This window comes from Bison bison, unplaced genomic scaffold, assembly GCF_000754665.1.
Source record: "Bison bison bison isolate TAMUID 2011002044 unplaced genomic scaffold, Bison_UMD1.0 scf7180017864183, whole genome shotgun sequence".
In the NCBI taxonomy this organism is placed as follows: Eukaryota; Metazoa; Chordata; class Mammalia; order Artiodactyla; family Bovidae; genus Bison; species Bison bison.
In genome coordinates this window covers 5,605,967-5,631,632 of record NW_011494755.1, presented here as the reverse complement: position 1 = coordinate 5,631,632, position 25,666 = coordinate 5,605,967, and the positions used below count along the sequence as shown (strand labels likewise).

The 25,666-nt window shown below is 42.7% G+C and overlaps 1 protein-coding gene across 2 annotated transcripts in view; it reads left to right on the top strand.

Moving 5' to 3' along the window:
- The first annotated feature begins 5,465 nt into the window (after positions 1-5,465).
- TMEM245 (transmembrane protein 245) overlaps positions 5,466-25,666 on the top strand; it is a 79,376-nt gene continuing 59,175 nt past the window's right edge. Inside the window, exons 1-3 of one of the 2 annotated variants that reach the window (XM_010843543.1) lie at positions 5,466-6,253; positions 14,486-14,603; positions 16,094-16,195. In XM_010843543.1, coding sequence (XP_010841845.1) covers positions 5,663-6,253; positions 14,486-14,603; positions 16,094-16,195 — 811 coding nt within the window. In that variant the 5' untranslated portion in view covers positions 5,466-5,662. The remainder of the gene's footprint in view (positions 6,254-14,485; positions 14,604-16,093; positions 16,196-25,666) is intronic. The other variant, XM_010843544.1, reaches the window with a different exon arrangement.

Genomic DNA, 25,666 nt, shown 5'->3' with positions numbered 1-25,666 from the left:
GGCCTGGCGTGCTGCAATTCATGGGGTTGCAAAGAGTCGGACACGACTGAGCGACTGAACTGAACTGAACTGAACTGAAAGAACTTGGAACTTTCCCATAGGGTAAGGAGGATTTGAAGGGATCAGACTGTATTTTAGAATGATGACACTGGCTACTGGGTAGAGAACTGATTGGAGTGGAGCAAGAGGGCAGATAGAGGGACCAGCTGGAGGCTGCAGTGACATCAGTGTGGCGCCAAGGGTATACAAACATGTATTGCTTAGGATTCAAACCCAGCAGGACTCGATTCTCAAATAAAGATAGTTTACTTGTAAATAAAAGAGGGACTAGTCTGGTCAATTTGACATGCATCCACCATCTCCTGGTGGATCAGTCTTGCCCTGATTTGCAGCAGAAGGCTGGCTGTTTATACTATGGGTAGCCTCAGTGTTAGCTGGAGTATATTGTTGGGAACAGAGCCAAGGTAGACTAGGAATTCCAAGACCTGGTCCCTAGCTCTCATACTTCAACCATTCCAGGTAAAACATTCCAGAAAAAAATCACTTCTGTGAAGAAGAGGAGCTACCAGCAAAGGACACTGAGGGCTAGCCATTTTTTAGACAGGCAGTTCTGGCTCTTAGTAATAACTGTTAATCACAAAATTCATCTTGTAGATGTCAATCCCCTCTACCAAACTTCCTCCTACCCTGGAAGAGAAAGGGGGAGCAATTTTGGTTGCAGATTTGTTGTAAAGGGGGATTGTGTGTGTGTATGTTTTCCCCCAAAGAACTTTCAGGTTTCTTTTACTCATCTGATCTGTTGCTGGATAGATGGGTCTCAACTGGGTTGGTTGAACCAATTTGGTAATTTCTTCACTGACCTTTTTAGTGAACTGGTAAACTTTTCTTTGTTGAGATGGCTTGGAAGGTCAGCTACAGCTGGATGGTACAAACCAGAAGGACAGGAACCAAGACTGGATGAACAGGAGCCCAGACGCAGGAAAGGCTAGACTCCACTCAGTGAACTGGCAGGACTTGTGCTTTAAGTGAGGGCACATGGCTCAGTGCAGGAATAGAAGAGATAAGCAGAAGTGGTCAGGCAGGGCCCGATGGTATCAGACTCGGTTGCATCATTCTTTCTTCAGGCACTGAGATTTAAAAAAAAAAAAAAAAAAGCAACCTTTAGTAATTTCTCATGTTCATACTTTCCAAACTCTTTTCTTCTAAACCATTTATTTACATTTTTAGTCTGCCAATTTTATCTAGTATCAGACACTAGATGGTTAGGTTTTTTTTTTTTTTTTAATTATTTATTTGGCTGCACTCGGTCTTAGCTGCAGCACTCTGGATCTAGTTCCGTGACCAGGGATTGAACCCAGGAGCCCCTATGTTGGGAGAGTGGAATCTTAGCCACTGGGCCAACAGGGAAGTCTCTGGATGGCTAGTTTAATATAGAAAAGGCAAATATGTTTCCTCTTGTGTGCTTACTTTGTGGACTTGATAGTGGTTCCCTAGTATGTTCTGCTAAGAAGGGTTTTGAGGCTGTATCTATGCTCGGTGAGAAAGAGTTCAGTGATTTATTAGCGATGTCTGCTATGGGTTTTATTAAAAGAGAGTGGTAACTCATATTTGGAATCTAAATGCACGTTTGTTTGATTACCTTTTCACATGGCTTCTCCTCCTGCACTGTGCACACCTCTTTTATGTGTAATGTATACACTGCACTGTAAGCACAAGACTTTTGTTTAAAGGAGGTGCTCATTACAACTCAGTAAACACTCTACGACAGACATGATGCCCTGGAGAATCCTGTCCTGTGTTTGTTTTACCTCTGTGGCTTTTATCTTGATGCCCTGGGAGTCTGTGATTGACTGTGGCTTAAGAGATGCCTCTTGGCATCTCTAGGGCACAACGAGGAGGCACCCTGGGAGCCACTATTAGATTTTCACCATGTCCCAGGCACTGTGCCTCTGCTTTAGACACGCTCTCCCACTTTATCCTCACGGCAGCCAATGATGGAGGTGTTATCATTTTATCAGCCAGAAAGCTTTCTGTTGCAAGAAATGTAAAACTGAACCCAAACTGGCTTAAATGATTAGGAAATTCATCAGTTCACGCAACAAGCAGGCCAAAGGCAGTGTGGTCCCAGGGTCAACTTGATCCTCTTCTACACCTTCACTGTACCTGGAAGCCCACAGAGGCTGTTCTTCCCTGAGGTGAGTTGCTACATGGCATTAAAAAAGAAAACCCAAGTAGCCTCAGGCTTCCCTGGTAGCTGGTAAAGAATATGCCTGCAAGGCGGGAGACCTGGGTTCGATCCCTGGGTTGGGAAGATCCCCTGGAGAAGTGATAGGCTAACCCACTCCAGTATTCTTGCCTGGAGAATTTCATGGGCAGAGGAGCCTGGCAGGCTACAGTCCAAAGAGTAATGGGGTCGCAAAGAGTGGGACACCACTGAGTGACTCTCACTTCACTTCAAGTAGCCTCACATTTTGGAGGATGTGCCTAAAAGCATACACTCTGTGAGTTAAAGATTTGAGTAGACTGTGTGTACTCAAATTGATTTTGTAGGCCCTACATCCCAGTAATTTAATTTTTCTCTGCTCTTAATCATAGGACTACGTAGGAGACACATTCCCAATGTTTCAGTACCATTTCTCACAGGAAGCACAAACAACTTTTTTGAAAGGATAGCGAATCATCCATTCACTTGCTCAGCACCCTGAGCGTATGCTCTGTACTATGAATGGCCCATACCCCTGCGTCTCCTGCACTGGCAGGCGGATTCTTTACCCCAGCAGCCCTGAACAAAGTAAAGAGGAAAAAGGACGGTTTAAGACAACTGAAGCAAATTATTTACAGAGTCAACGTCCAAAGACCACTTGAAAAACAGGGACTGTGACCTGAAACCCAAAACAGGACGGAAAGGAATCACTTTTTCTTCTACTTGAAAATTTGTTGAAAACAGAAGAGAGGTAACTTGCAGAGTTCTGAAATACTCTCGTATTGAGTACTCAGTGAAACCTTCCTCCTTCCCTCCCTTCTTTCCTCCCTCCTTTCTTTTCCTTCCTCTTACTTCTCTTCCTCCCCTTCCTCCTCATCCTCCTCTTCTTCCCCTTCCCTCTCTTCTTCTTTCCCTTTTTCCCCTCTCTTTCTTCTTCTTCTAAATAAAATGCCTTTGGAGGTGTTTTACAAGCAGTAGGCTTGGGTACCAGGACCTTTCAACAAGAAAACAGAAGCACCATGCATTGTCTCAGAGCTCCCTTTTTCTCTTTTGACACAAGAGTTTCTATTATCACTCCCATGCGAAAGGGGAAATTAGGGTTGGGGGCTCAACTGACCTGATCTCAGGTCTCAAAAATGGAACAGTGGCAGTTTGAGACTCTGACCTAGGGTTCCTCCAGGAGTTTAGATTTCTCCAGCATCGACACCTACATGGTTGTCAACAATAGCTGCACATTAGGCTTTTCTGAAGAGCTTTAAAAAATATATGCTAAACTTGCAGTGGTCCCCAGCCTTTTTGGCACCAGGCACTGGTTTCATGAAACACAGTTTTTCCACTGGGGGTGAGGCTGGTTCAGGCTGTAATGCAAGCAGTGGGGAGCTGCAGATGAAGCATCTCTTGCTCCCCCATGCTCATCTCCTGCTGAGCCACTGATTTCCTAACAGACCCCTGATGGGTACCAGTCCGCAGCCTGGGGGTTGAGGACCCCTGTGCTAAAGTCTTCCTTGTCAGACCAATTTATTAACCTAGTAGGTAAGAATCGACTTAGGAGTCAGACTCTTAGTTTGAATCCTGCCTCTGCACATACTAGCTGTGTACCTTGGCAAGGTACTTAACTTCTCTGAGCCTCAGTTTTCCTTATTGAGAAGTAGGGATAATAACACCATCTTCTTTGTAGGGTTGTTCTAAGGATCAGATGAGTTAATAGGAATGAGACGTTTATAACAGAGTCTGCCATATGGTAATCGATATTTAAAATCCTGCCAGACACATCAGAGCCAGTTCAGTTCAGTTCAGTTCAATCGCTCAGTCATGTCCGACTCTTTGCAACCCCATGAATCACAGCACGCTAGGCCTCCCTGTCCATCACCAACTCCCAGAGTTCACTCAGACTCATGTCCATCGAGTCAGTGATGCCATCCAGCCATCTCATCCTCTGTCGTCCCCTTCTCCTCCTGCCCCCAATCCCTCCCAGCATCAGAGTCTTTGCCAATGAGTCAACTCCTCGCATGAAGTGGCCAAAGTACTGGAGTTTCAGCTTTAGCATCATTCCTTCCAAAGAAATCCCAGGGCGGATCTCCTTCAGAATGGACTGATTGGATCTCCTTGCAGTCCAAGGGACTCTCAAGAGTCTTCTCCAACACCACAGTTCAAAAGCATCAATTCTTTGGTGCTCAGCCTTCTTCACAGTCCAACTCTCACATCCATACATGACCACTGGAAAAACCATAGCCTTGACTAGGTGGACCTTTGTTGGCAAAGTAATGTCTCTGCTTTTGAATATGCTATCTAGGTTGGTCATAACTTTCCTTCCAAGGAGGAAGCGTCTTTTAATTTCATGGCTGCAGTCACCATCTGCAGTGATTATGGAGCCCAGAAAAATAAAGTCTGACACTGTTTCCACTGTTTCCCCATCTATTTCCCATGAAGTGATGGGACCGGATGCCATGATCTTTGTTTTCTGAATGTTGAGCTTTAAGCCAACTTTTTCATTCTCCCCTTTCACCTTCATCAAGAGGCTTTTTAGTTCCTCTTCACTTTCTGCCATCAGGGTGGTGTCATCTGCATATCTGAGGTTATTGATATTTCTCCCGGCAATCTTGATTCCAGCTTGAGTTTTTTCCAGTCCAGCATTTCTCATAATGTACTCTGCATATAAGTTAAATAAGCAGGGTGACAATATACAGCCTTGACAGACTCCTTTTCCTATTTGGAACCAGTCTGTTGTTCCATGTCCAGTTCTAACTGTTGCTTCCTGACCTGCATACAGTTTTCTCAAAAGTCAGATCAGGTGGTCTGGTATTCTCATCTCTTTCAGAATTTTCCACAGTAACCGCTATTTAAAATCCTGCCAAACACACCAGAGCCAACACTTTACTAAATAAATCAATAAAACTGAATATGGTAATTGGTCTTTTTAAAGTATTCCCCCAGGGATTCTAATGTGCAGCTTGGGTTTTCAATCTGTGAAGATAGTGACTCTGGGGACTGTGCCTCTCTAAAAGTTGACATTAACCAGAGAACGAAGGGAGGGTTTTGTTTTGTTTTATGATTCAGGGTGTTTTGTATAAAGGCTGTTATCTGACATTCCTCCCCTCCCCACCCCCCCACCCCCCCCGTTTGTGACTAATAGAACACTTGAATTGAGCTAGCATACACTGCTCTTATACTGTACGTTGGTGGGGAGAGGAAAGTTTGTTTTTTGCCCCTGCTAACACGCAGACCCCAGAAACTTGTTACCTGAATTCTGCAGGGGCCAATGAACCACAGGGAGCCCGAGGCCGAAGGAACGCTCGCTATACTCTCTGGGAGTTGGAGTTCCTCAAAGGTTGTGTGAGCTTTCAGTGGTCAGTTAGGAACTACATCTCCCACAATGCCGCGTGTCGCCCGCCCTGCCTCTCTCCAGGCCTCCCAGTACCGTCTCTTGGCGGCGGCGGCGGCGGCAGCGGCAAAGGCACGATGGCCGACGATGGCGGCCCTGAGGAGGCACTCAGTCCGCGGGGCTCCCCGAGCCGGGCGCCGCGGGTTCAGCGTCCGGTCGGGGCAGCCAGCGGCGGCGGCGGCGGCTGCGGGGAGACACCGCGGACAGCGGCGCTGGCGCTACGCTTCGACAAGCCCATCAAGCAGGCCTTCTACAACACCGGGGCGGTGCTGTTCGTGTGCCTGTGCTGCGGCGCCGCCGTGCTCGTCTACTTCATCCTGGAGGCCTTCTTGCGCCCGCTGCTCTGGGCCGTGCTGTGCGGCACCTTCCTGCACCCCTTCAAGAGCTCGCTGACGCGCCTGGGGCGCCACTGGCTGCAGCGCCTGCACCGCGCGCACACGCCCATCGTGCTGGCCGCGCTGCTGCTGCCGATCTGCTTCGCGGACTACGGCGTGGAGGCCCTGGGCGAACAGGCGCTGCGCCGCCGCCGCCTGCTGCTACTGCTGGGCGCCGGCGGCCCGCTCCTCTACGGCCTCTACAGCCTGGGCAGCTACCTGGGCGTGCAGGTGCTGCTGGCGCACGCGGGCGCGCTCATCTGCTGCGGGCTGGACTACTTCAACAGCCTGTGGGTGAGTGAGCCCCGGCCCGGGCCCTCGGCCGTCCCGCCGGGCACGCAGTGACCTTCACCACACCCCCAGCTCGCTGGGGTGCAGTCCCTCGGCACGGTGCAAGGGCGGCCAAACGTCCAGACCTGAGTGTGCAGGCAGTGTCCGTCTCCGCCTTCCTTCCCGTGCACACGAGGAACTTGGTGCCCTTCCTTCCAAGGAGAAGACGGGTGTGGTTCGAAACAGTCTCCCCGTTAGGGGGACGTGTACCCTGTAGGGAAGCGCTTTTCCGTTTTGCAGGGAGGGCTTTCAGCGCATCGGCAAGTGGACAGGAATTTATTCCTGGCCTTGGAGAGGGAGTGCTCAGCATCTTCAGTTCTGCTTACGTGGGACTATCCTGGAAGAGACCTTAGAGATCCTAGTCTAATCTGTCATCCTACAGACAGGAGAGGTGACTTCTTACCAGTCTTGTTGGGACAAAGAGGGTACTGGTTGACACAAGTTCCTCAAGTCCTGGAACAAATCTTTCTTAATAGTTCAGAGCTGCCTCTCAGTTCAGGTGATTTCAGAATACTTTGTGCCAGGCACCTAGGTGCTGAGCCCCCTGGGCCTGTTTCTTGCCACATTCTCTTCTTGGGAACTCTTACGCCTTGTGCACGGATTGCTCTGCGACATTACATCTCCTCCCACGTGGATTTCTTAAGCAGACTGGGTGAAGAAAAGGCATATTTGTGATTCCTGGATCGTCCTGAGGTTATTCTTAATGAGGGAGCTTTAGAGTTGGAAGGGATTTCAAGGATAATCTGGTGACATGTTTCCTAAATCAGGCCAGATTGTAGATCAGTTAATGATCCAAACATTTCACTTTGTTGTTCAGTTGCTAAGTTGTGTCAGACTCTGTGACGCCATGCACTGAAGGACTCCAGGCTTCCCTGTCCTTCACTCTCTTTGAGTTTGCTCAAACTCGTGTCCATTGAGTCAGTGATGTTGCCAAACCATCTCATCCTCTGTTGTCCCCTTCTCTTCCTGCCTTCAGTCTTTCCCAGCATCAGGTTCTTTTCCAGTGAGTTGGCTTTTCATATCAGGTGGCCAAAGTATTGGAGCTTCAGCTTCAGCATCAGTCCTTCCAGTGAATATTCAGGGTTAATTTCCTTTAGGATGTTTCACTGGGGATGAAAAAAATAAGTGGGTATTTAATGCATAAGACTACTATTTCATTAAGAAGCAGTACCATCTAAAAATAAATTTATTCACTTTTGTCCCTGTTAAGTGCACCTTGATTTCAAGTTGCAAAACAATTCCATTTATCGGTCAAGCAGGGTTATAACTTGCCTGAAGTTATTGGTAGAGTTGGTGACTAATACCAGAACTGTCTTCTCTAGCTCTATCAATGCAACCTCTCAATTAAAGTTAAAAGTTGATTATGTTATTAGGTACTGGACTTTGTGAGGGATTTAAAAGGATTAAGGTACAGGCTCTGTTCAAGTAATGTGTCACGTGAGCATATTCTCATGGAGATGACAGACACACATCTAAATGTTTATTTCCCACCAGTTATGGGCCAGCAAGGTATTGGAGAGCACCTCATCCATAATTTGGGGACGCTGCCTGTGTATGCAGCTGCGTCGTGATCAGACAAAATCCTTGGCCTCCAAGGAACTTGTATTATTTCAGTTGTGATAGGAAGGAGAGGTGTGGAAGCACCCTCTTTCACTTCCTGGGTAGATTGTCAGGTGAGGGTGACCCTAGTGTTACTTTGCTCTTTATTGTCTTCCTGCCTGCCGCTTCCCAGGAGAGGTTTCTGAGGTCCTGAGACTGTGATCGTCCCAGAGGCACTCAGACTTTGAACAAATCCAAGGTTCACATTCATGGAGCAGCAGTTAGACGTTACTTCTCCTTTTCCTTGTTGTTTTAAGTTCAGTTAAGTTGATTGCCCCTTGCATAAAAGGCAGAATACTATATGCTGTTAAGAAATATAAAGATTACTATAACTTGATTCCTATCCTCAAGAAATTCAATCTTGTCAAATTCAGACATACTTATAGATCCTGCTAACATTTTTGACTATTGATACTGCAGTATATTGTAAATTACTATAGGCAAGATCGAGTAGTGTATCCACCAAACTGTAAGAAACTAGGAAAGAAAGGCCTAACATGAACGCTGTATTTTCATAGTGAAGTTAGAATTGAATACACGGGTACATTTGGCATGACTAATGGAAACTGGGGCATTTGAGCCAGTCACTCACAGTGGTGGAAAGAGATGAGGAATAATTGTGATAAAGTGCCCACAGCTTAATGTATATAGCTATGAATATGTTTTTACTGATGATAAACTCCTTCCTTATATTTTATTTACATAATATTTGTATGGGTGTGGATTAGCAGAAGTAAGGACCAAGCTAGATCAGAAGAGGGGAAGGAAGGTAAAGGCAATTAATTATTTTAGCTGATAAGCTAAAGTGATGGGAGGAAGGGATAAAAATCCCATTATAAAAGGCACAGAATGAGTTAGTTAAAAAAGAGTAGGAAGTGGTGGGGGGCTAAATTGAGGGAGTAGAGCCTGGAGGTTGATCTGAGTTGGAGAGAAACTTGCGGTTGTGTTTCTTGAAGCAGTCGTTTGGAGCAGGTGGTTGGATGGGGGTAAGTTAAAAGTGTACCTGGGAAGCAGAGACAGGGAGTCCTCAGCTCTCTGTCCCAAGTGCTGAGTAAGGCCTGACATGAAGTGAAAGTCGGTCATGTGACCGGGCAGCTTGCCCTCTCTCTGACTTTTCTATCTCATGGTTCACAATGGTTTGGTTTTGTAAGCCCAACCAGTGCTGCATGTGATTTAAAAAAAAAAAGAAAGGAGTCTTGATGCTTTCTAGACAGCTTGAAAATTTGAGCTGCTGCTGCTGAGAAATATGGATGGGAGAGGTACTGATGGGCGAGGTAAGAGAAAAGTGAATGTAAGCAAATCTACATTTTGGAGAGCCGACAGTGCATGCGTTTAAGATCCAGTTTTTGAGCATCTGCCACTCACTGGTAGGCACTCTCATGTGTGTTATTTCATTCTCACGATAGTCACGTGAAGTCAGAGGGATGGATTTCATAGGCGGGAAGATTTCGAGATTGATCTGTTCGTTCAGTAAATGGTACTTACTCAACAGACCTATCAGCAGTTGAAGGCCCTTTGTCATCAAGACCTTCACTAAAGATTTTAAAACGTTTTCCTCCAGGATGTTGTGGAGGAACATTTTTTGGTTTAAATTTTTTTTTTAGTACAAATTGATTTTAGTTATTAGGGAAAAAAATAGAAGACTATCAGGGTTGGACTACCCACACATGTTCCCCCAGACACCCCTGAATTCCTGTCATCTAGAAATCTTAGTCGTTTCTCTCTTATCCTTATACCTGTTCATTTATTTCCAAGTCCCATCCCGTTTTCCTTTGTAGTGTCTTCAGTACCTGTGTTTTCCTTTGTTACCACATTATCCTTCCCATTCAGTTTCTGTTCCCCTTCCTTTGGGGTTCCTTCAGTCTCCTAACTCTTTTCTTCTCCTAGTACTCCATCCTACCTGCAAGTGAAATGCTAATCATTTATAATATACTGCTAAGTCACTTCAGTCGTGTCCGACTCTGTGCGACCCCATAGACGGCAGCCCACCAGGCTCCCCCGTCCCTGGGATTCTCCAGGCAAGAGCACTGGAGTGGGTTGCCATTTCCTTCTGGGCAATTGTAAAAAAACAGTTTCAAATATTGTATTGACTTAGTGATTTCTAAACACTGGGGAAAAAAAAAATCATCTTTTGCACCAGACCCAGGTATAACTCAGTCCTTAGGGTCCTGGTCATCTTCGCTTGGTGTAGTGCTGTCAAGATAAATCTAAAAAGCTAGCCTTCCTGCTCCACCATTTTTCTTTGCTGGGAGTGTTTTGGGTGTTCCTCTCTCCTTTAGTTCAGAATTGTTAGAACATTTGAAGACATTTACAGTTTTTGCAGTAGTAATGGATTTGTTTTCTTCATGGCCTCCATGGCCTAAATTGTTTCCATTTTACTTTATAAAGAAGCATAAAGTGGAAAGAACAGTGGCTGAAAGATAGGAGTGTAACTTCTAAACTGAACTCTGTCAGTAGCTTGCTTTGTGACTTTGAACAAACCAGGATCCATCTCTGGGCTACTCAGCCCTAGTTGTGTGAAGTGTTGGCTTATCTTGAATGATGTCTAATTATCATCCTCATTTTAGAGAGCTTAAAGAACCTGCTCAGGGAATTCCTAGGTGGTGCTAGTAGTAAAGAACCTGCCTGCCAATGCAGGAGACATAAGAGACACGGGTTTGATCCCTAGGTTGGGAAAATCCCCTGGAGGAGGACATGGCAACCCATTCCAGTATTCTTGCCTGGAGAATACTGGAATGGACAGAGGAGCCTGGTGGTCTACAGTCCGTGGGGTTGCACAGAATTGAACACGATTGAAGTGGCTTGGCACGTGTGCAGGGTTCCTGGATATTCAGTTTTACAGATCCTAAGAGTTTGGGCTTCCCTGGTAGCTCAGACAGTAAAGCGTCTGCCTACAATGTGGGAGACCCAGGTTCGATCCCTGGGTCAGGAAAATCCCCTGGAGAAGGAAATGGCAACCCATTCCAGTACCCTTGCCTGGAAAATCCCATGGATGGAGGAGCCTGGTAGGCTATAGTCCATGGGGTCGCAAAGAGTCAGACACAACTAAGCGACTTCACTTCACTTCACTTCAAGAGTTTGGCAGTGCTGGGAGAAGGTTCTTTGGGATTGTACAGGCCTGCCCCATTCCACTTCCAGGTGTGTTTTGCTTCCCTGGCAACAGTAAGGAGGAAAGTTTTCCAGTGCTTAGGTTCTTTCTCATGGTAAGACTTTGATTATGAAATATTCTTGACTCTAAGTTGCCACATCATGAAGAGAACAGAGTTTTCAAATTAGAATAAAGTGGTTTTAAAGGAGAATGGAGTATCTGAAACAATGATCTGATTAGGGCTGTGATTTGACCATGCATGTGTCAGTGTTAAGTCGCTTCAGTCATGTCCGACTCTTTGAGTTTCCTTTAAAAAATTTGAAGTATGCGATCTCTCATTTTTTCCTTGCTCTGCAAGTGATACTAATTCCTTAGGAATACAGCTAAGAAACAAAAACTTGTTAGAGACTGGTTGAAAAGTATCATAGGCTTAAAATCTGAAAGCATATCCTCTGTGATCCTCTGGTTCACCTTCTCACTGAGAGCACATTCTCCTACTTGGTCTTCCCCATCAGCTTTTGCTCAAACTTTTAGTGATAGTAGCTTATTTCCTTTTTAGATTTGTTGTTCAGTCGCTCAGTTGTGTCCAACTCTTTGCAACCCCATGGACTGCAGTGCCAGGCTTCCCTGTCCTTCACCATCTCCCGGAGCTTGCTCAAACTCACGTCCATGGAGTTGATGATGCCATCTGACCATCTCAATCTCTGTTGCCCCCTTCTCCTGCTCTCAATCAGTTTATTAGAAAAATTCATCATATTAAGCTGAAATATGTTGCTTCCTAATTTCCACCTGTGATTTCTGCTCTCGGAACTACAGAAAATGGTCTGTTGCCTCTCTCAGATGACATTTCCCCAGCTATTTGAAGATAACCGTTGAATCTTGTTATTTCCTTCTCTTTCCTAAGCTGAACAATTTCCCGCCCCTACTCCCTGCGCCTGTATCTGTATCTCCTGTATAGTAGTTTCCATTTCTTTTTGCACTCAGTTTTATTGCCCAGGTGGTTTGATAGTGCAAGTCACTGAAACACTTTCCCTAATGTACTTTTATTAATAAGCATTCACACCAGTTATACTTCTGACGAGCTATTCTCTTCCCATTCTGTATTTGTATAGCTGAGTTTTGAACCTAAAAGCAAAACTTTGCATTCCTGTCTATTAAATTGAATCTTACTTGGTTAGCCCATTGTTCTAGTTTCAGAATATCTTTTTGAATCATTTATATTCACTATTCCCAACTTTGTATAATCTGCAAGTTCAACTAATACTCCTTCTAGTCTTTTATCTAAATTACTGACTGCATGTTTAATTAACAGGGCTGATTATGCTTGTGTCACGTACCTCTGAAGACTATCCATTTGCCGAGGATCATTTTTAAAGAAAATTTCAGCAATTTGTAGTCATCAAAATCAACTGTTTTTATTTTCTCTTGTGAATACTGGAGCAGCTTTTCCTCTTTATTTTTCTGGCACTACCCTTTTTTCTCCTTAATGTTAAGAAAGTAGATTCTGGACCCAAATCCCCAGGTTCTAATCTTGACTCACTTTTTAGATGTGTTACCTTGGGCAAGTCACCTTTGAAGTCTCAATTTCTTTCATGTCTAAAATGAGAATGATAGCCTTACTTATTTCCTGGGGTTATAAGGGTTAGGTGAGTTCATATATGTAATGTGTTAATATAGAGCAAGGCCTAGCCCATGGTAAGTGCTATATAAGTGTATTGTTGTTACACACGGATTTTGTTCTGAGCTCTACCAGCCTATCTCAAAATTCTCTAAATTCCCAGGGTTAAATCTCTGTGGTCCTACAAGCTTGAGCTTTTTTGAGGCAGCTGTAGGCTCACTTCCCATGTGCTCATACATCTGGGACTTTAGATCTCTTTAATATTTCATCTTACTAGTTGCTTGAAGAAGAATATTTTAATGTCCTTTTCATTATAAAAGAACTAGTGCCTATTAAAGACAACTGGGAAATTACCAAAAAAGGAAAAACAAAATCTTATCACCTAAATACAACTTACTAGTACATTTCCTTCCCCCCACCATGAAATAGATATAATCCTGTCATATGTATTTATTGTATTTTGCTTTTTCCTTAATAATATCTTAGGAATATTCTAAGTTATGTAGTCTTTATTTAAAAAAGCCTGCTTTAATGGTTGCATAACATTTTATTGACTGAATCATTCAGAGTTAACCACGTCCCAGTTACTGAAACTTTAGGTTATTAATTTTTCAAGGTCCTAAATTAGACTGTGATGAGGTTTTTTTACATTTAACCCTTTTTCAGAATTTATCATTATTTAATAAGGTCCCAAAACAGAATTCTCAAGTCTGAAGCTATAAACATATTTTAGACCTGAAGAGTATTTTGACAGAGATGATCAAAATAAAGTAGGAGGTAGTTTTTTTCTGTCTTTTGTAGTAACCATATCAGTTCTTTTTTCTTCACTCTCTGGGTTACAGCTTAAAGTCCTTTCATTTCGTTTTGTTTTAATTTGCCTATATATTTTTCAAGGTTCAAGTTATTTTAATAAAGTGTCGGTGCTCGCGTCTGTTCTACCTTATGTATTCCTTCCGTTTTTTGTGCGTGTTCTATGAAATGTGAGTTTATTTGAGAGTTTCTGTGTCAGCTACATTGATGGTTTGTGAGTACTGAGTCGTTTAGTTTTAGGGTGGGGAAGAACTGAGGAGGGGACTCTGGTTCACCCGTTCTTCTGTTCTCATGTCTTCCTGTTTCTTCCTCTGGTAATATTTTTTTCAGCTAGACTTCTCAACTGTGTGTAACTCTGGACTAGGTTTTAACCGTCTGTTACCTAGGTTATTTCAGCAGTGTCACACTTCAGCTGCCTGCCTTCTTTTTAGCTTTCAAAAAGTTCTTGTGGTAACAAGCATATTTTCATAGGTTGTAATTGAATCTTTTAACCTGCTTCTTTTTGGAAAGCTTCCTTTCTTTCTCTCTCTCTTTTTTGGCCATTGTATGAGGCTTTCCAGATCTTTGTTGCCCGACCAGGGATCAAACCCGGCTCCCCTACTGCCGTTCCCTTCCAGGGATAGAAGTGTGGCAGTCTAACCACTGGACTGTCTAGGGAATTTCCACTTGTTTCTTCTTTTCTTTTGTAAACATTAATCTATAGAGAAAACTTTGAAGAATTCCACAAGGTGAAGCTCTTAATTGAAATCCATGGCTTAAAAATTGAGTATCTTAAATATCTTTATGCATGCTGTAGCTTTTGAACTTAAATGAAACTGTATTTATGTATTTTTTGTTAAAGATATTTAATATCACTGCATGGGATTTTAATAATAACAATAAACAAATCTGTTTATTTCAAAACCTGATTTATCAAGGAAGAGGAAGAGAAACTATGCCCTCTTCTGTTAGCACTGCCAGCCGTCACCCATGGTGTTCCCACAGCTCTCATGCTATGTAGAGGCTTGCAAGTTTTGTATAATTGCATGTTTATTTCACATGTATATATTTTACAGCTGTGTCTGTATTTCATTTATTTAAGATCTGGACCTTGGTAGTTGGCTATGTGTTGGCTGTTTCATTCAAGTGGAATGCAAGCACTGAACGCTACTTGAGAGCAATGTCAATTCCTGTCTGGATTATATTGCTTTTTCATTTAGGTGGGTCTTTTTTTTTTTTTTCCGTAAGAAACTCTAGCTTAAGGTCAGCACCGGCTGACCATGTGAATCAGAGCAAATTTTTTGAAGTTTTATGTGTTCCATGTAAAATTCTTTAGTCATTTGAAAATGTTCTGGCTTAAACAGTCATTAATCTTGAATGAAAATGTTATACTTTAAGATATCTTTTAATTATATGGAATGTCCATTTAAAAAAAATTCTTTTAAGAATAAATATTGATATATCTTAAAATGTAGAACACACTTGGACTATCCTGGCTGTTTCTCAGTGTCTTACTTAAGGAAGATATAGACAAGCAGTCAAAAATGATAAGAGGTGCTCAAAATCATGTGAGAGGAACTATTAAGGGAACCAAAGATGTTTACTTTCCATAACAGCAGAGCACTGGGGCTACAGGGGAGAGGTGGAGATGGAAAGATATCAAATATGGAAACCTATTTCACTATTTGAAGGATTCGGTGAAAGAGTGGTTTAAACAGATCTCTAACCATTTGGGGCAAGTGTCAGAGCAAGGAGTAGCTTCAGAGAGACATGACTCTGTTTAACGTAAAGAATGATCAGTGTCAAAGCTGTTCAAAGTAATGAGTTCCCTGTTATTTGAGACTTTTCACTGTTAGCTGAGAGGCTGCTAGGATGTTGTACAGTGATTTTTCAGGGACTGATTTTCTTTAAGTCTTAGTATATGGAAACGTCAAGTTCTAATTTAAAAACAAAATTCAGTAACCTAGAGTAGTAGATAGCCTATTAGAAGTAGTTTTTAGAGCTGCCTATTGTTAGGAAAAAAACTAGAGTTGATTGGAAGTATGTCTTCGCTCAGAATCTGATAAGGAACAAAGCATAACTTTCTAGATTGCTGACTTGGAATGCTAAAGGAATTTCTCAACAAGATCCCCTAATATCTGTTGGGATTCATTTTGAGTTTGACGAAGGTAGAGGACGGAGATTGGCAGGTATGTTCCTAAGGCTCTAGACCAGCTCAGGGAAATGCAAATGGCTTTGATCCTTGGCCACTTGTTAGGTGACATTAAAGCTTTTTGCCGTGCTCCTTTGGGCCATTCCACTCTTTCTGGAGAGGTAGAATTCATACCCAGCTGTTTTCAGGAGTGCAAGTCAGACACCATGACTTAAGGTTCTGTGCCTGATGCAGGTCATTCTGGGGTTAGATGTGGGGCTTGATGGTTTTAAGCCCTGAATGTGCTATAGAATGGACTTGATTCCTCAGGAAACATGCCCCTTAAAGGTAGACTGGCACATCCTCATTCTTTAGAGCAGGGCTGGATTTCCTGAGAGGAGCCCTGAATTGAGGTTTCAGCTGTCTGGTGGCCTTAAAAAAATTTTTTTTTCCCTATGAGACTATTTTGTTGTTCATATATTTTGCCAAATTGTTCTGTCAGTCTACTAAACTGAGTTTTTTAAAGGCAAGTGCTAGGTTTTTATTTCACTAAACATGTTGATTCTTAATAATTTGCAGCATCCTTGGCTGGCGCGTGGAGAATTCCAGTATTCCTGGTTATTGTTTTCCTGATGTCTGTGGGCACCCTCTATGAAAAACAGAATGGAAAAGAGTCTTCTGGTAAGAAATAGGGCATACTATTAACATTATTCTTAAGAAGTATTTGGGAGAGTAACTTTATTTTAAAAACATGCTGTGATGAACTGCTTTATTTCAGTGGTGTTTTCTGAACAGAAAATAAGTTTGTTTAAAATATTTAGATAGTTAAGCCATGTCTAACCTCCTGTTTTTGCATTTTTAATTGAGGTTTAATTCATGTAACATAAAAGTTAACCATTTAAAAGTGGCATTTAGTACATTCACAGTGCTGTGCAGCTTCCATCTAGTTCGTTGTCATCACCCCCCAGGGAAGCCCTATGCCCATTAAGCAGGTAGCCATAAAGTTGGGTTATTTGAGTTTTTTTTTTTTTGCTGTAAACTGCCCTCTTAGAAGTGCTTTTGTATCCCATAAGTTTTGATGTGTTGTATTTCTGTTTTCTTTGGCTCAAGATACTGTTTGATTTATTCTTTGATACATTGGTTAAGCAGAAATATGTCACTTAATTTTCACATGTTGTGTTCTAACAAACCAATGCCAGATCCAAGGTTATGAATATTTACAGTCCCTGTAGATCTTGTATCCTGCAACTCTGCTGAATCTGTTTATTAGCTTGGATAGTTTTTGTGGCTTCTTTAGTATTTTGCACATGTAGATCGTTTCTCTGCATAGTTTTACTTCTTTTTGCATTTGGATGCCTTTTATTTTTATCTTGGCCTCATTGCTCTGGCTGCAACTCCCACTACACTGTTGAATATACCATGTTGTTTTAAAGATTATTTTTGAGATACCCTGGTTGCAGGTGACCTTTATCTAGACCAGTCTGTTAAAGATAGTAATCACAGGGCTATTTGTGGCAGTTCCGTGTATTTGTGCAGTTACTTTATAGAAGTTTTTAAAATTAAATCACCCTTTATTATTTTATTTGATAGTTGAGTAATGTCTGACAGTTGTAAAACATCTTTTGTTCATAAATATTTGTTTAGAATTTTATAATAACTACCTGAAACAAAGAAATTTTACTTATCTCTGTGACAGTGGAAAATTGGAAAGATTCTATTTTATTTTATATTTTACTATCTACATTTTCTTTTTTCAACCTGTCTTCCTGTGGTTATCTGTCAAAGTAAACTTCCTGTTTTGGCAACTGCTATAGAAAGTTTGGTGGTTTCCACCTGTTCCCCTGGTAAGCTTGGTCTCCCTTTTCTCCTTTCCCTAGTAGTGATTCAGACCGCTCTGCTTAACCCCGTGACAGTTTTTTCCTTTTTTTTCTTGTGGCTTTTTTTGTTTTTTTCAATTGAGGTGTATGTGACACATGTCATTATGTTAGTCTTAGGTGTACAGCCATGGCTCCATGTTTGTCTATATCACCACATGAATCTAGTTAACATCTGTCACTTTACGTAGTTACCAAAAATTATTTTGTGTGATGCGGACTTTTAAGACCTGCTCTCTTAGCAGCTTTCAAATCTACAGTAAGGCAGATTCACTTTAGTTAGTTAAGATTAACAGTAGTCACTGTGCTGTCCATTATATCTCTGTGACTTATGTATTTCATAAGTGGAAATTTGTACCTTTTGACTCCTTCACTCATTTTTCCCACCCCCCACCTCCAGCCCTGGCAGCCGCCAGTCTTCTCTGTGTCTATGAGCTTGCTGTTTGATTTCAGATTCCACATATAAGTGCGGTCATACAGTATTTGTTTTTCTCTGACTCATTTCACTTAGCATAATGCCCTCAAGGTTCATCCGTGTTTTTGCAGATAATAATATTCGTGTGTGTGTGTATCATATTTTCTTTCTTTTCATTCAGTTCAGTTCAGTTGCTCAGTCGTGTCCAACTCTTTGCGACCCCATGAACTGCAGCACGCTGGGCCTCCCTGTCCATCACCAACTCCCAGAGTCCACCCAAACCCATGTTCATTGAGTCGGTGATGCCATCTAACCATCTCATCCTCTGTGGTCCCCTTCTCATCTTGCCTTCAATCTTTCCCAGCATCAGGATCTGTTCAAATGAGTAAGCTCTTCATATCAGGTGGCCAAAGTATTGGAGTTTCAGCTTCAACATCAGTCCTTCCAATGAACACCCAGGACTGATCTCCTTTAGGATAGACTGGTTGGATCTCCTTGCAGTCCAAGGGACTCTCAAGAGTCTTTTCTAGCACCACAGTTCAAAAGCATTGATTCTTCTGTGCTCAGCTTTCTTTATAGTTCAGCTCTCATGTCTATACTCGACTACTGGAAAAACCATAGCCTTGACTAGACGGACCTTTGTTGGCAAAGTAACGTCTCTGCTTTTTAACATGCTGTCTAGGTTGGTCATAACTCTCCTTCCAAGGAGTAAGCGTCTTTTAATTTCATGGCTGCAGTCACCATCTGCAGTGATTTTGGAGCCCAGAAAAATAAAGTCAGCCACTGTTTCCCCATCTGTTTGCCATGATTAGTGGGCCCTTACATTGTTTCTGAATCTTGGCTATTCTAAGTAATGCCACAGTGAACATGCGGGGGTGGGGGGGGGTGCATGTCTTTTCAAGTTAGCATTCTTTTTTTCTTTAGATACATACCCTAAAGTGAAATTGCTGGATCGTATGATAGTTCTGTTTTTACTATTTTGAATACAGTTTTGTCCCTTTGACTGCTTTTGTCCAGGGCTAAGTAAGTATTTTATTGCAATTATATGAATAAAGTAGGTCTAACCAAGGGTTTCAGATAGGCTTTCTCTTGTGTAAATTCTAATCAGCTGGTGATGGCAGCCTAGGGAGCTGTGAGCACAGGGTTTCTAAGACCCAAGTTTTGAGCTTGGGAAAATAGACTATTTGTGTGATTATTATTCTCCCACATAAACCTGGTAGTTGTGCCAGTATGCAAACCAGATTTCTGGTATTTGTATCCTAGCCTGTTACAAGAAAGGAAATCACAGACACAGAAAAATGTTGAGAGCAGATTTGGAAATGTCAGTTTTCCTTGTTTTGCTCACTCATTCCAGCCCAATCAAGAATAGGTTATTCTTGATTTAGAATCCTTTTATGGACTTCGCATTGGAGGAGAAAATGGCAACCCCCTCCAGTGTTCTTGCCTGGAGAATCCCAGGGACGGCGGGGCCTGGTGGGCTGCTGTCTGTGGGGTCACACAGAGTCGGACACGACTGAAGTGACTTAGTAGTAGTAGTAGCAGTGTAGATACTCCTCATCATAAAATACGTTTGTCTAACTTTTTTTTTTTTTTAATCTCTGTATACTTTTCCCCTCCTGCCCCTAGAACCTTGTTTTTTTAGGCATCAGAACTCAGGCCGTGTTGGGACAACCTTTCTCTTTTCTATAGTGCTCTCCCTCCTGTAGATGTCACTGTAATATAGTTGGGCGTGGGGATGCCTCAGTGTACTGCCAGCACGTGCGTGTATTCCTTCTACTGTCCCATTGTAGGACTTGGTCTTGTATCTTCGTCACCTGTGTGAGCATTTTTCTCTGTGTCTTCTGAGCTTTGACTCTTGTTCTTCTTTAAAATCTGTGGTTCACTGGATTCACAGAATTAATCCTTTGGATGTCACCAGACTTCAAAGCATGAATTTGTTTAGGGCCCAGATCCAGAAAAACTCTTCTTATGGATCATTTCTGAGTTAGTTTCAGTGGTTCTTTCTGAACCCAGGGGCCCTACTCAGTGCTTTTTTTCTTAGACCTTGTGGGCACTGACTTGATATTTCTTGGAACCCCAAGATAACGTAGGGAAAAAATGTTACGTGTCTATCATATTTTCCAGTGTACTATCTTTTTTAATCCACAAACAAAACAACCCCCATCCTCAACCTTACAAAATAAGTTATCTACATTTTTTTGGGTGTAGACTTTTAATAATAGGTTAACTGACTTGCCCATAGTCTCATAGGTGACCCCTCGAGTTAAAATTTGAACCCAGTTCATTGGCTTCACCTACTTCCCGTGTTCTTTCCTTTCACCTCTGACAGTCATCAGCCAACCTGAAACAGTATGGACTGATCACTGAGTGCTTGTCTCTCTCGCCCTCAGTTGCAGGTGCCCGTCCCTTCAATCTTCATGTTGGCCCCAGTGGCTCACCGCAAGTATAGCACCTGGCTTCTCTGCCTCCTAGGTCTCTGAAGTCCTACCTGGCAGAAGCCTGGGGTCCAGCTTTGGTGTGTTCCCTGGGCCTGGGAGAACAGAGGACCATGGGCAGTATCGCCTCCTGTGGGTGAGGCCCTGTTAGGCTCCTAAAAGTTGCCATCTCTCTTAATTTTCTTAGTATTCCAGTGTGATTAGTATTATGTTTGTGGGACTTCCCGGATGCTCCAGTGGTTAAGAATCTGCCGTGTAATGCAGGAGATGTGAGTTCAATCTCTGGTCACAGAACTAAGATCCTACATCCTGTGGGGTACCTAAGCCCATGCTCTGCAAGTAGAGCCTGTGCACCACAACTAGAGAATCTGTGAGCCCAAAGAAAAGATCCCACATGATCCAACAAAGATCCTGTGGGCTGCAACTAAGACCTGATGGAGCCAAATAAGTAAATGAATATATTTTTTTAAAAGTATACTTGTTTTACTGGAGAAGGAAATGGCAACCCACTCCAGTATTCTTGCCTGGAGAATCCCATGGACAGAGGAGCCTGGCGGGCTACAGCCTCTTCATGGGGTCGCAAGAGTCAGACATGACTTAGTGACTAAACCACCACCACCACCATACTTGCTTCACAGATGAAGAAAGTTGGCCATTTACTATGAATATGAGAAGTACTTCTTCAGCAGCTAGGCAGACAAGCATAAGATGTATCTTTAATACCTGGACACCCAGGATGAGATGTACAGGCAGTTATACCTGGGCCTGCTCCTCCTGGGATTGCTCATTGTTTATGAGTGACCAGAAATAATCTTGATAAGGAAGCCTTCCTTGTCGCCTTGTTGGGGATAGCATGTGATATGAAGAAACAAGTGTTGTCCAGTTAAGCCCAAATAGGAAAAAGAAAAAGAGCAAACTAAATTTTCTTACTGCTTATCTGTCCTTCTTCAATTCAGTTACACAGACCTGGGAGATACTCCGAATGGTCCATATCCAAGCCCTTATTACAGTAAAGTGGTACTAGAAGCCATTGAGGAGGAGATGTATTTTCCACACTTGTGATGGAAACAGAAGCCGTCTTTAAGGGAAACTTTATTTATATGCTGGGATGAGTTTACTTGATATAAAGGGCCTCCTTCCAGTAAGCATCTTTGGAGGTATTCCCGGAAACTTCAACTAGCCCTGTGAAAGAGAACAAATTAGATCAAGTTTCTCCTTATTTAGACCAGCTTCCAAACATATTTGCCTCTGTTATTAGAAAAGCAGTTATTCTGCCCTTTGTTGATTTAGCCATATCTACAGATATCTGAACATGTGATGTTTTTCTTATATACCAGACCATGAGTTTCTGTCTGCTGGTGCTAGGCTGCTAATGTGGGTGGCCTGCTTATTTAGATTTGTGTGGGTTTCTGCCCTTTGGGCCTCCAGTTAATACTGGCCCAGTCCCTGGGTGGATTGACACTTGAAACCTTGGATGCTCTTTCCTTTCTTTGTTTAGTCCTTGGGTCTCCAGATTATGTTCCCTCCGTCTGTGTGCCTATTTTTAGCTAGGGCTTTTTTCCCAGTACCATGACTGCCTAGATTCTCAGTCCTGGCATTCTTCTGTCTAGTTTATCAATTCTCTGCCCAAACCCCTGGTGTTTTTGAAGTGCAGAAGTTTAGTGCTAGACAAAAGTCATTTAAGTACATATCTATTTGATGAGTAAGAGCAGTTGCCAAATCTTATATCCCTGATTTTCAAATCTGCTGATTTTCTGTGTGTGCTGTTCCTTTTGCTCCTTTGTGAAGTTTCAGGCATTCTGAAACTTTGCTGAGTCCTTTGTGTGTTAACTAAGATGATACTGCATTGTGTTCATTAACTTAGCTAAGATTTATTAAGTATTTATTGTATATTTTAGTGACATCAGCGAGCTGAAGAAAGAGTTTTTTTTTTTTTTTTAAAGAAAGAGTTTTTAAGCCATAGTTGTGAGGGGTTAATCTGTTGGTCTTAACTTTTCCTCAAGCTTTTTAGTGCCGATTGTATGTAAGATGTTTTGCACAACTCAGTGTGGAGATCTAAAAATGTAAGGATAAGACTTAGGGAAATGGCTGTAATATCAAGCAGAAAGGGGATGAGAGGTGCAGGCAGATACTGCAGGAGTGCTAGTGGCTTTGCTTGTAGTTTATCCTGTTAAAGCCAACAGTTTTGATACAGATGATGGTCACGATAGTATCATTTATTGAGTCAATTTCTCTTAAGTCCTGCCTACCAGGCATTGTTCTAAGCATTTTTTAGGTATTGTTTCAGTTAATTCTCACATGAGATAGGAATTTACATAGGCTGCATTTGACGCTTGAAGAGACTAAGACACCTAGATCCTAAGTAGCCTGCCTGTTGTCATCCGACAGATAAGGGATAGGACTGAGGTTTGCACCTGGGCCGTCTTGTTTCCTCACTGTGACTCCAGTCACTGAGCTGTCCGGCCTCTGTGTAGTCAGTGTGAGCCCTTCCGTCCTCGGCTCCCATTTCCTCCTGCATCCCCCTGTCTCTCCGCTCTTATCATTGGACCCTGTGTCTCATCCTCATTAGACTTCTTAGAGTTCTCTGAACAGTACACTCTGCTTGTTCTTGCCTTTGTGTCTTTACACTTGTTTTTTTTTGTCTTCCAGGAAAACTTTTCTACCTCTGTCCTCTAAGAGACCAGCTTCTTCGTTTCTCCACAAGATAAACTTGTTCTGTCGTCTGTATCTGGCTACCTTATGTAAATGGATTTCAAGGGTGGCATCTTTTACCATTCTTGTCAGATAGTCCCTTTGGAAACTCTTCCCTGACCTCCCAAGCAGGGGTTTCTCTCCTTGATGCTCCTCAAATATTCTGCACTTCTATCTACCTTAGCTCTTGACATGCGGAATCATAACTGATAGTTTAGTGTGGGGCTGAGCGTGAGAGTGCGATTTAGTCTCTCATCCCGGCACGTAGCCTAGTCACCTGTTTGGTGAATGAGTGCTTGTTGTTGTTTAGTTGCTGAGTCATGTACAACTCTTTGGGACCCCGTGGACTGTAGCCCGCCAGGCTCCTCTGTCAATGGGGTTTTCCAGGCAAGAATACTGGAGTGGGTTGCCATTTCCTTCTCCAGGGGATCTTCCCTACCCAGGGCTCAAACCTGCATCTCCTGCATTGGTAGACAGATTCTTTACCACTGAGCCACTTGGGAAGGCGACTGAATGCTTAGCGGGAGTTGAGAAGTATACACCAGTGTACAAATGCCTAAATGGGGTGCGTTTCTTCAGCTAAACTGAAAGCCCGTATTTGAGGAACTGAAGATGAGCTTGTTACTTTGGAGCTATCGAACCATCAAGGGACTTCTCAGTCTCTCAAAGATGAGTCACCACTTCATCTTTTTCATCTTCATTTTTTTTTCATCTTGTGAAGGGTGGGTGTAATGATTGAGGACCTGGGATTAGTCTTCAGTCTCATGAGAGAATTCTTCGAGTTTTGACTGGAAGCATTTCTCCCTTTATTGTGCTGTCCCAGGCCATGAGTCATTAGGTGTTCCCAACCTCTGCTCTTAAGTGGAGCCCAAGAAATCTCTTGTGGGCCCCCAAGAATCTAAGACCTCCTAGTCTCTGGTGTAATCAGTTTGTGTTAAACATTTCTACTTGACAGTCTAAAAAGCACTTTGGTATATCTAAAATCTCCATCCATTTCCCACATGTGGTCTGTCTGATCGTAATCTGGAATCTTGGGGGATCATGGTTGAATCCTTAATTACTTCATCACCAAATCTGGTCAGCGTTGACTGTCCCTTGTCTCTTCAGTGCAGCTGCTTTCCTGGCTTCTTCCCTGTTAACCACTGCAGAGCGTGCTGCCATCCTGTCTTGCCTGTAGTGTTGCAGTGATGCATCTTCCTGTACCTCCTCCTGGTCGTCTCTAATCCGTTCTTGATCAAACAGTAAGAATGATCTTTTTGTATCCCTAAAACTGATTATTTATTTACAGAGTTGGGAGATGTGGTCATAAAAGGGCAACATAAGAGATCTTTACAGTGATGAAACTTCTGTGTCTTGTATCCATGCTGACACTCTGATTGTAGTAATGTACTGCAGTTTTAAAAGATATTACCATGGTGGGGAAGGGGACTGGATAACAGATACACAGGATCACTCTGTATTTTTTTGTAAAACTTCATGTGACATTACAATTATCTCAATAGTATTTCAATTAAAAAAAACAACTCTTCACTGCTTTCCTACTCCTTTGGGATAAAGACTAAAGTCATTTAGTATGGTCGTCTGTAACTTTCATCAAGCCATCTCTGTGTTCCAGACACACTGACTGTTCAGAGTCTTTAACATGCCAGCTTCTTCACTTACAGCCTTCTTATTTGCTTCCTTCTGTCTAAAAGATTATACTTCCTTTGGTTAATTCCTCCTCATCTTTTGTATATCAGCTTCATTTTTACTTCTTAAAGAAAGGCTTTTCCTAATTTTCCAGACTAAGTCAGATTTCTTCAGTTAGGAACTCATAAAATACCCAGTATTTTTCCTTTGTGGCAGTGATCATAATTTGTATACATTTGTTTATTTGTGTGGTTCTTTGATTCGTATTTATTTCTTTCACCTAACTCCTTTGGGGCAGGGTCTGTATTTTTATTCTCAGCTTTCAGTACAGTGAGTAATGGAAACATGTAAGACATGAAAGATGCTGTCTTTCTCTCTCAGCCCTTTTTCTCTTATTGGCATCAAAACAGCACTTTAGATACCTATGCCAGGAGAATAGGTCCCAATCCAGATATCTAATTTATGCTTTCTTCCCAGATCATAACTTTGGATTTCTCTTGGTTTGTCTAAAAATAAGCCTCTTTCAGGTTATGAAGACATTTACTAGAGGAGGGATAGGATGTGACTGAGCAAGATGAGTGCTCTTGCTCCTGAGGGCTGAATCTACCAAAGAGCCATCTCAGGCATGGCCTGCTTACCTCTGGGAGGTGGCCAGCCTTGGATTTGTTGGGTATGTGAAGTTTATCTGGAGCTGTAATTCACTGACCTTCTGAAAGTCATGGCTCTTTTCATTGGCCTGGCAGAACTTTATGTTGTCACATTGAATATCAGCCTACTGAAAGGTCCCAGCTGTATGAATGTGGGCGTATGTATGATTTGGTGACTAAGAACCCTTGTTCCTGGTTGGACAATGGAATTCATACCAACTAGTCTAAATAGAAAGAGGTATTGGTTAGTGTAAAGAGTTTGTACACACAGAATTTTTGGACCGATCTGGCAGTTGGGCTTGGACCTGACATGCAGAAGCAGTGCAACCAGGAGAAGCGCTCAGCAACACCAAGGACCGTCTGAGCAGAAGTGCCACATAGTGTCGCTACTGCTGTTTGCCACAGAGTCGGAGACCAGACGGCAGGACCTCTGGAACGCCTGCTGAGTTCCTGCAGGAAAC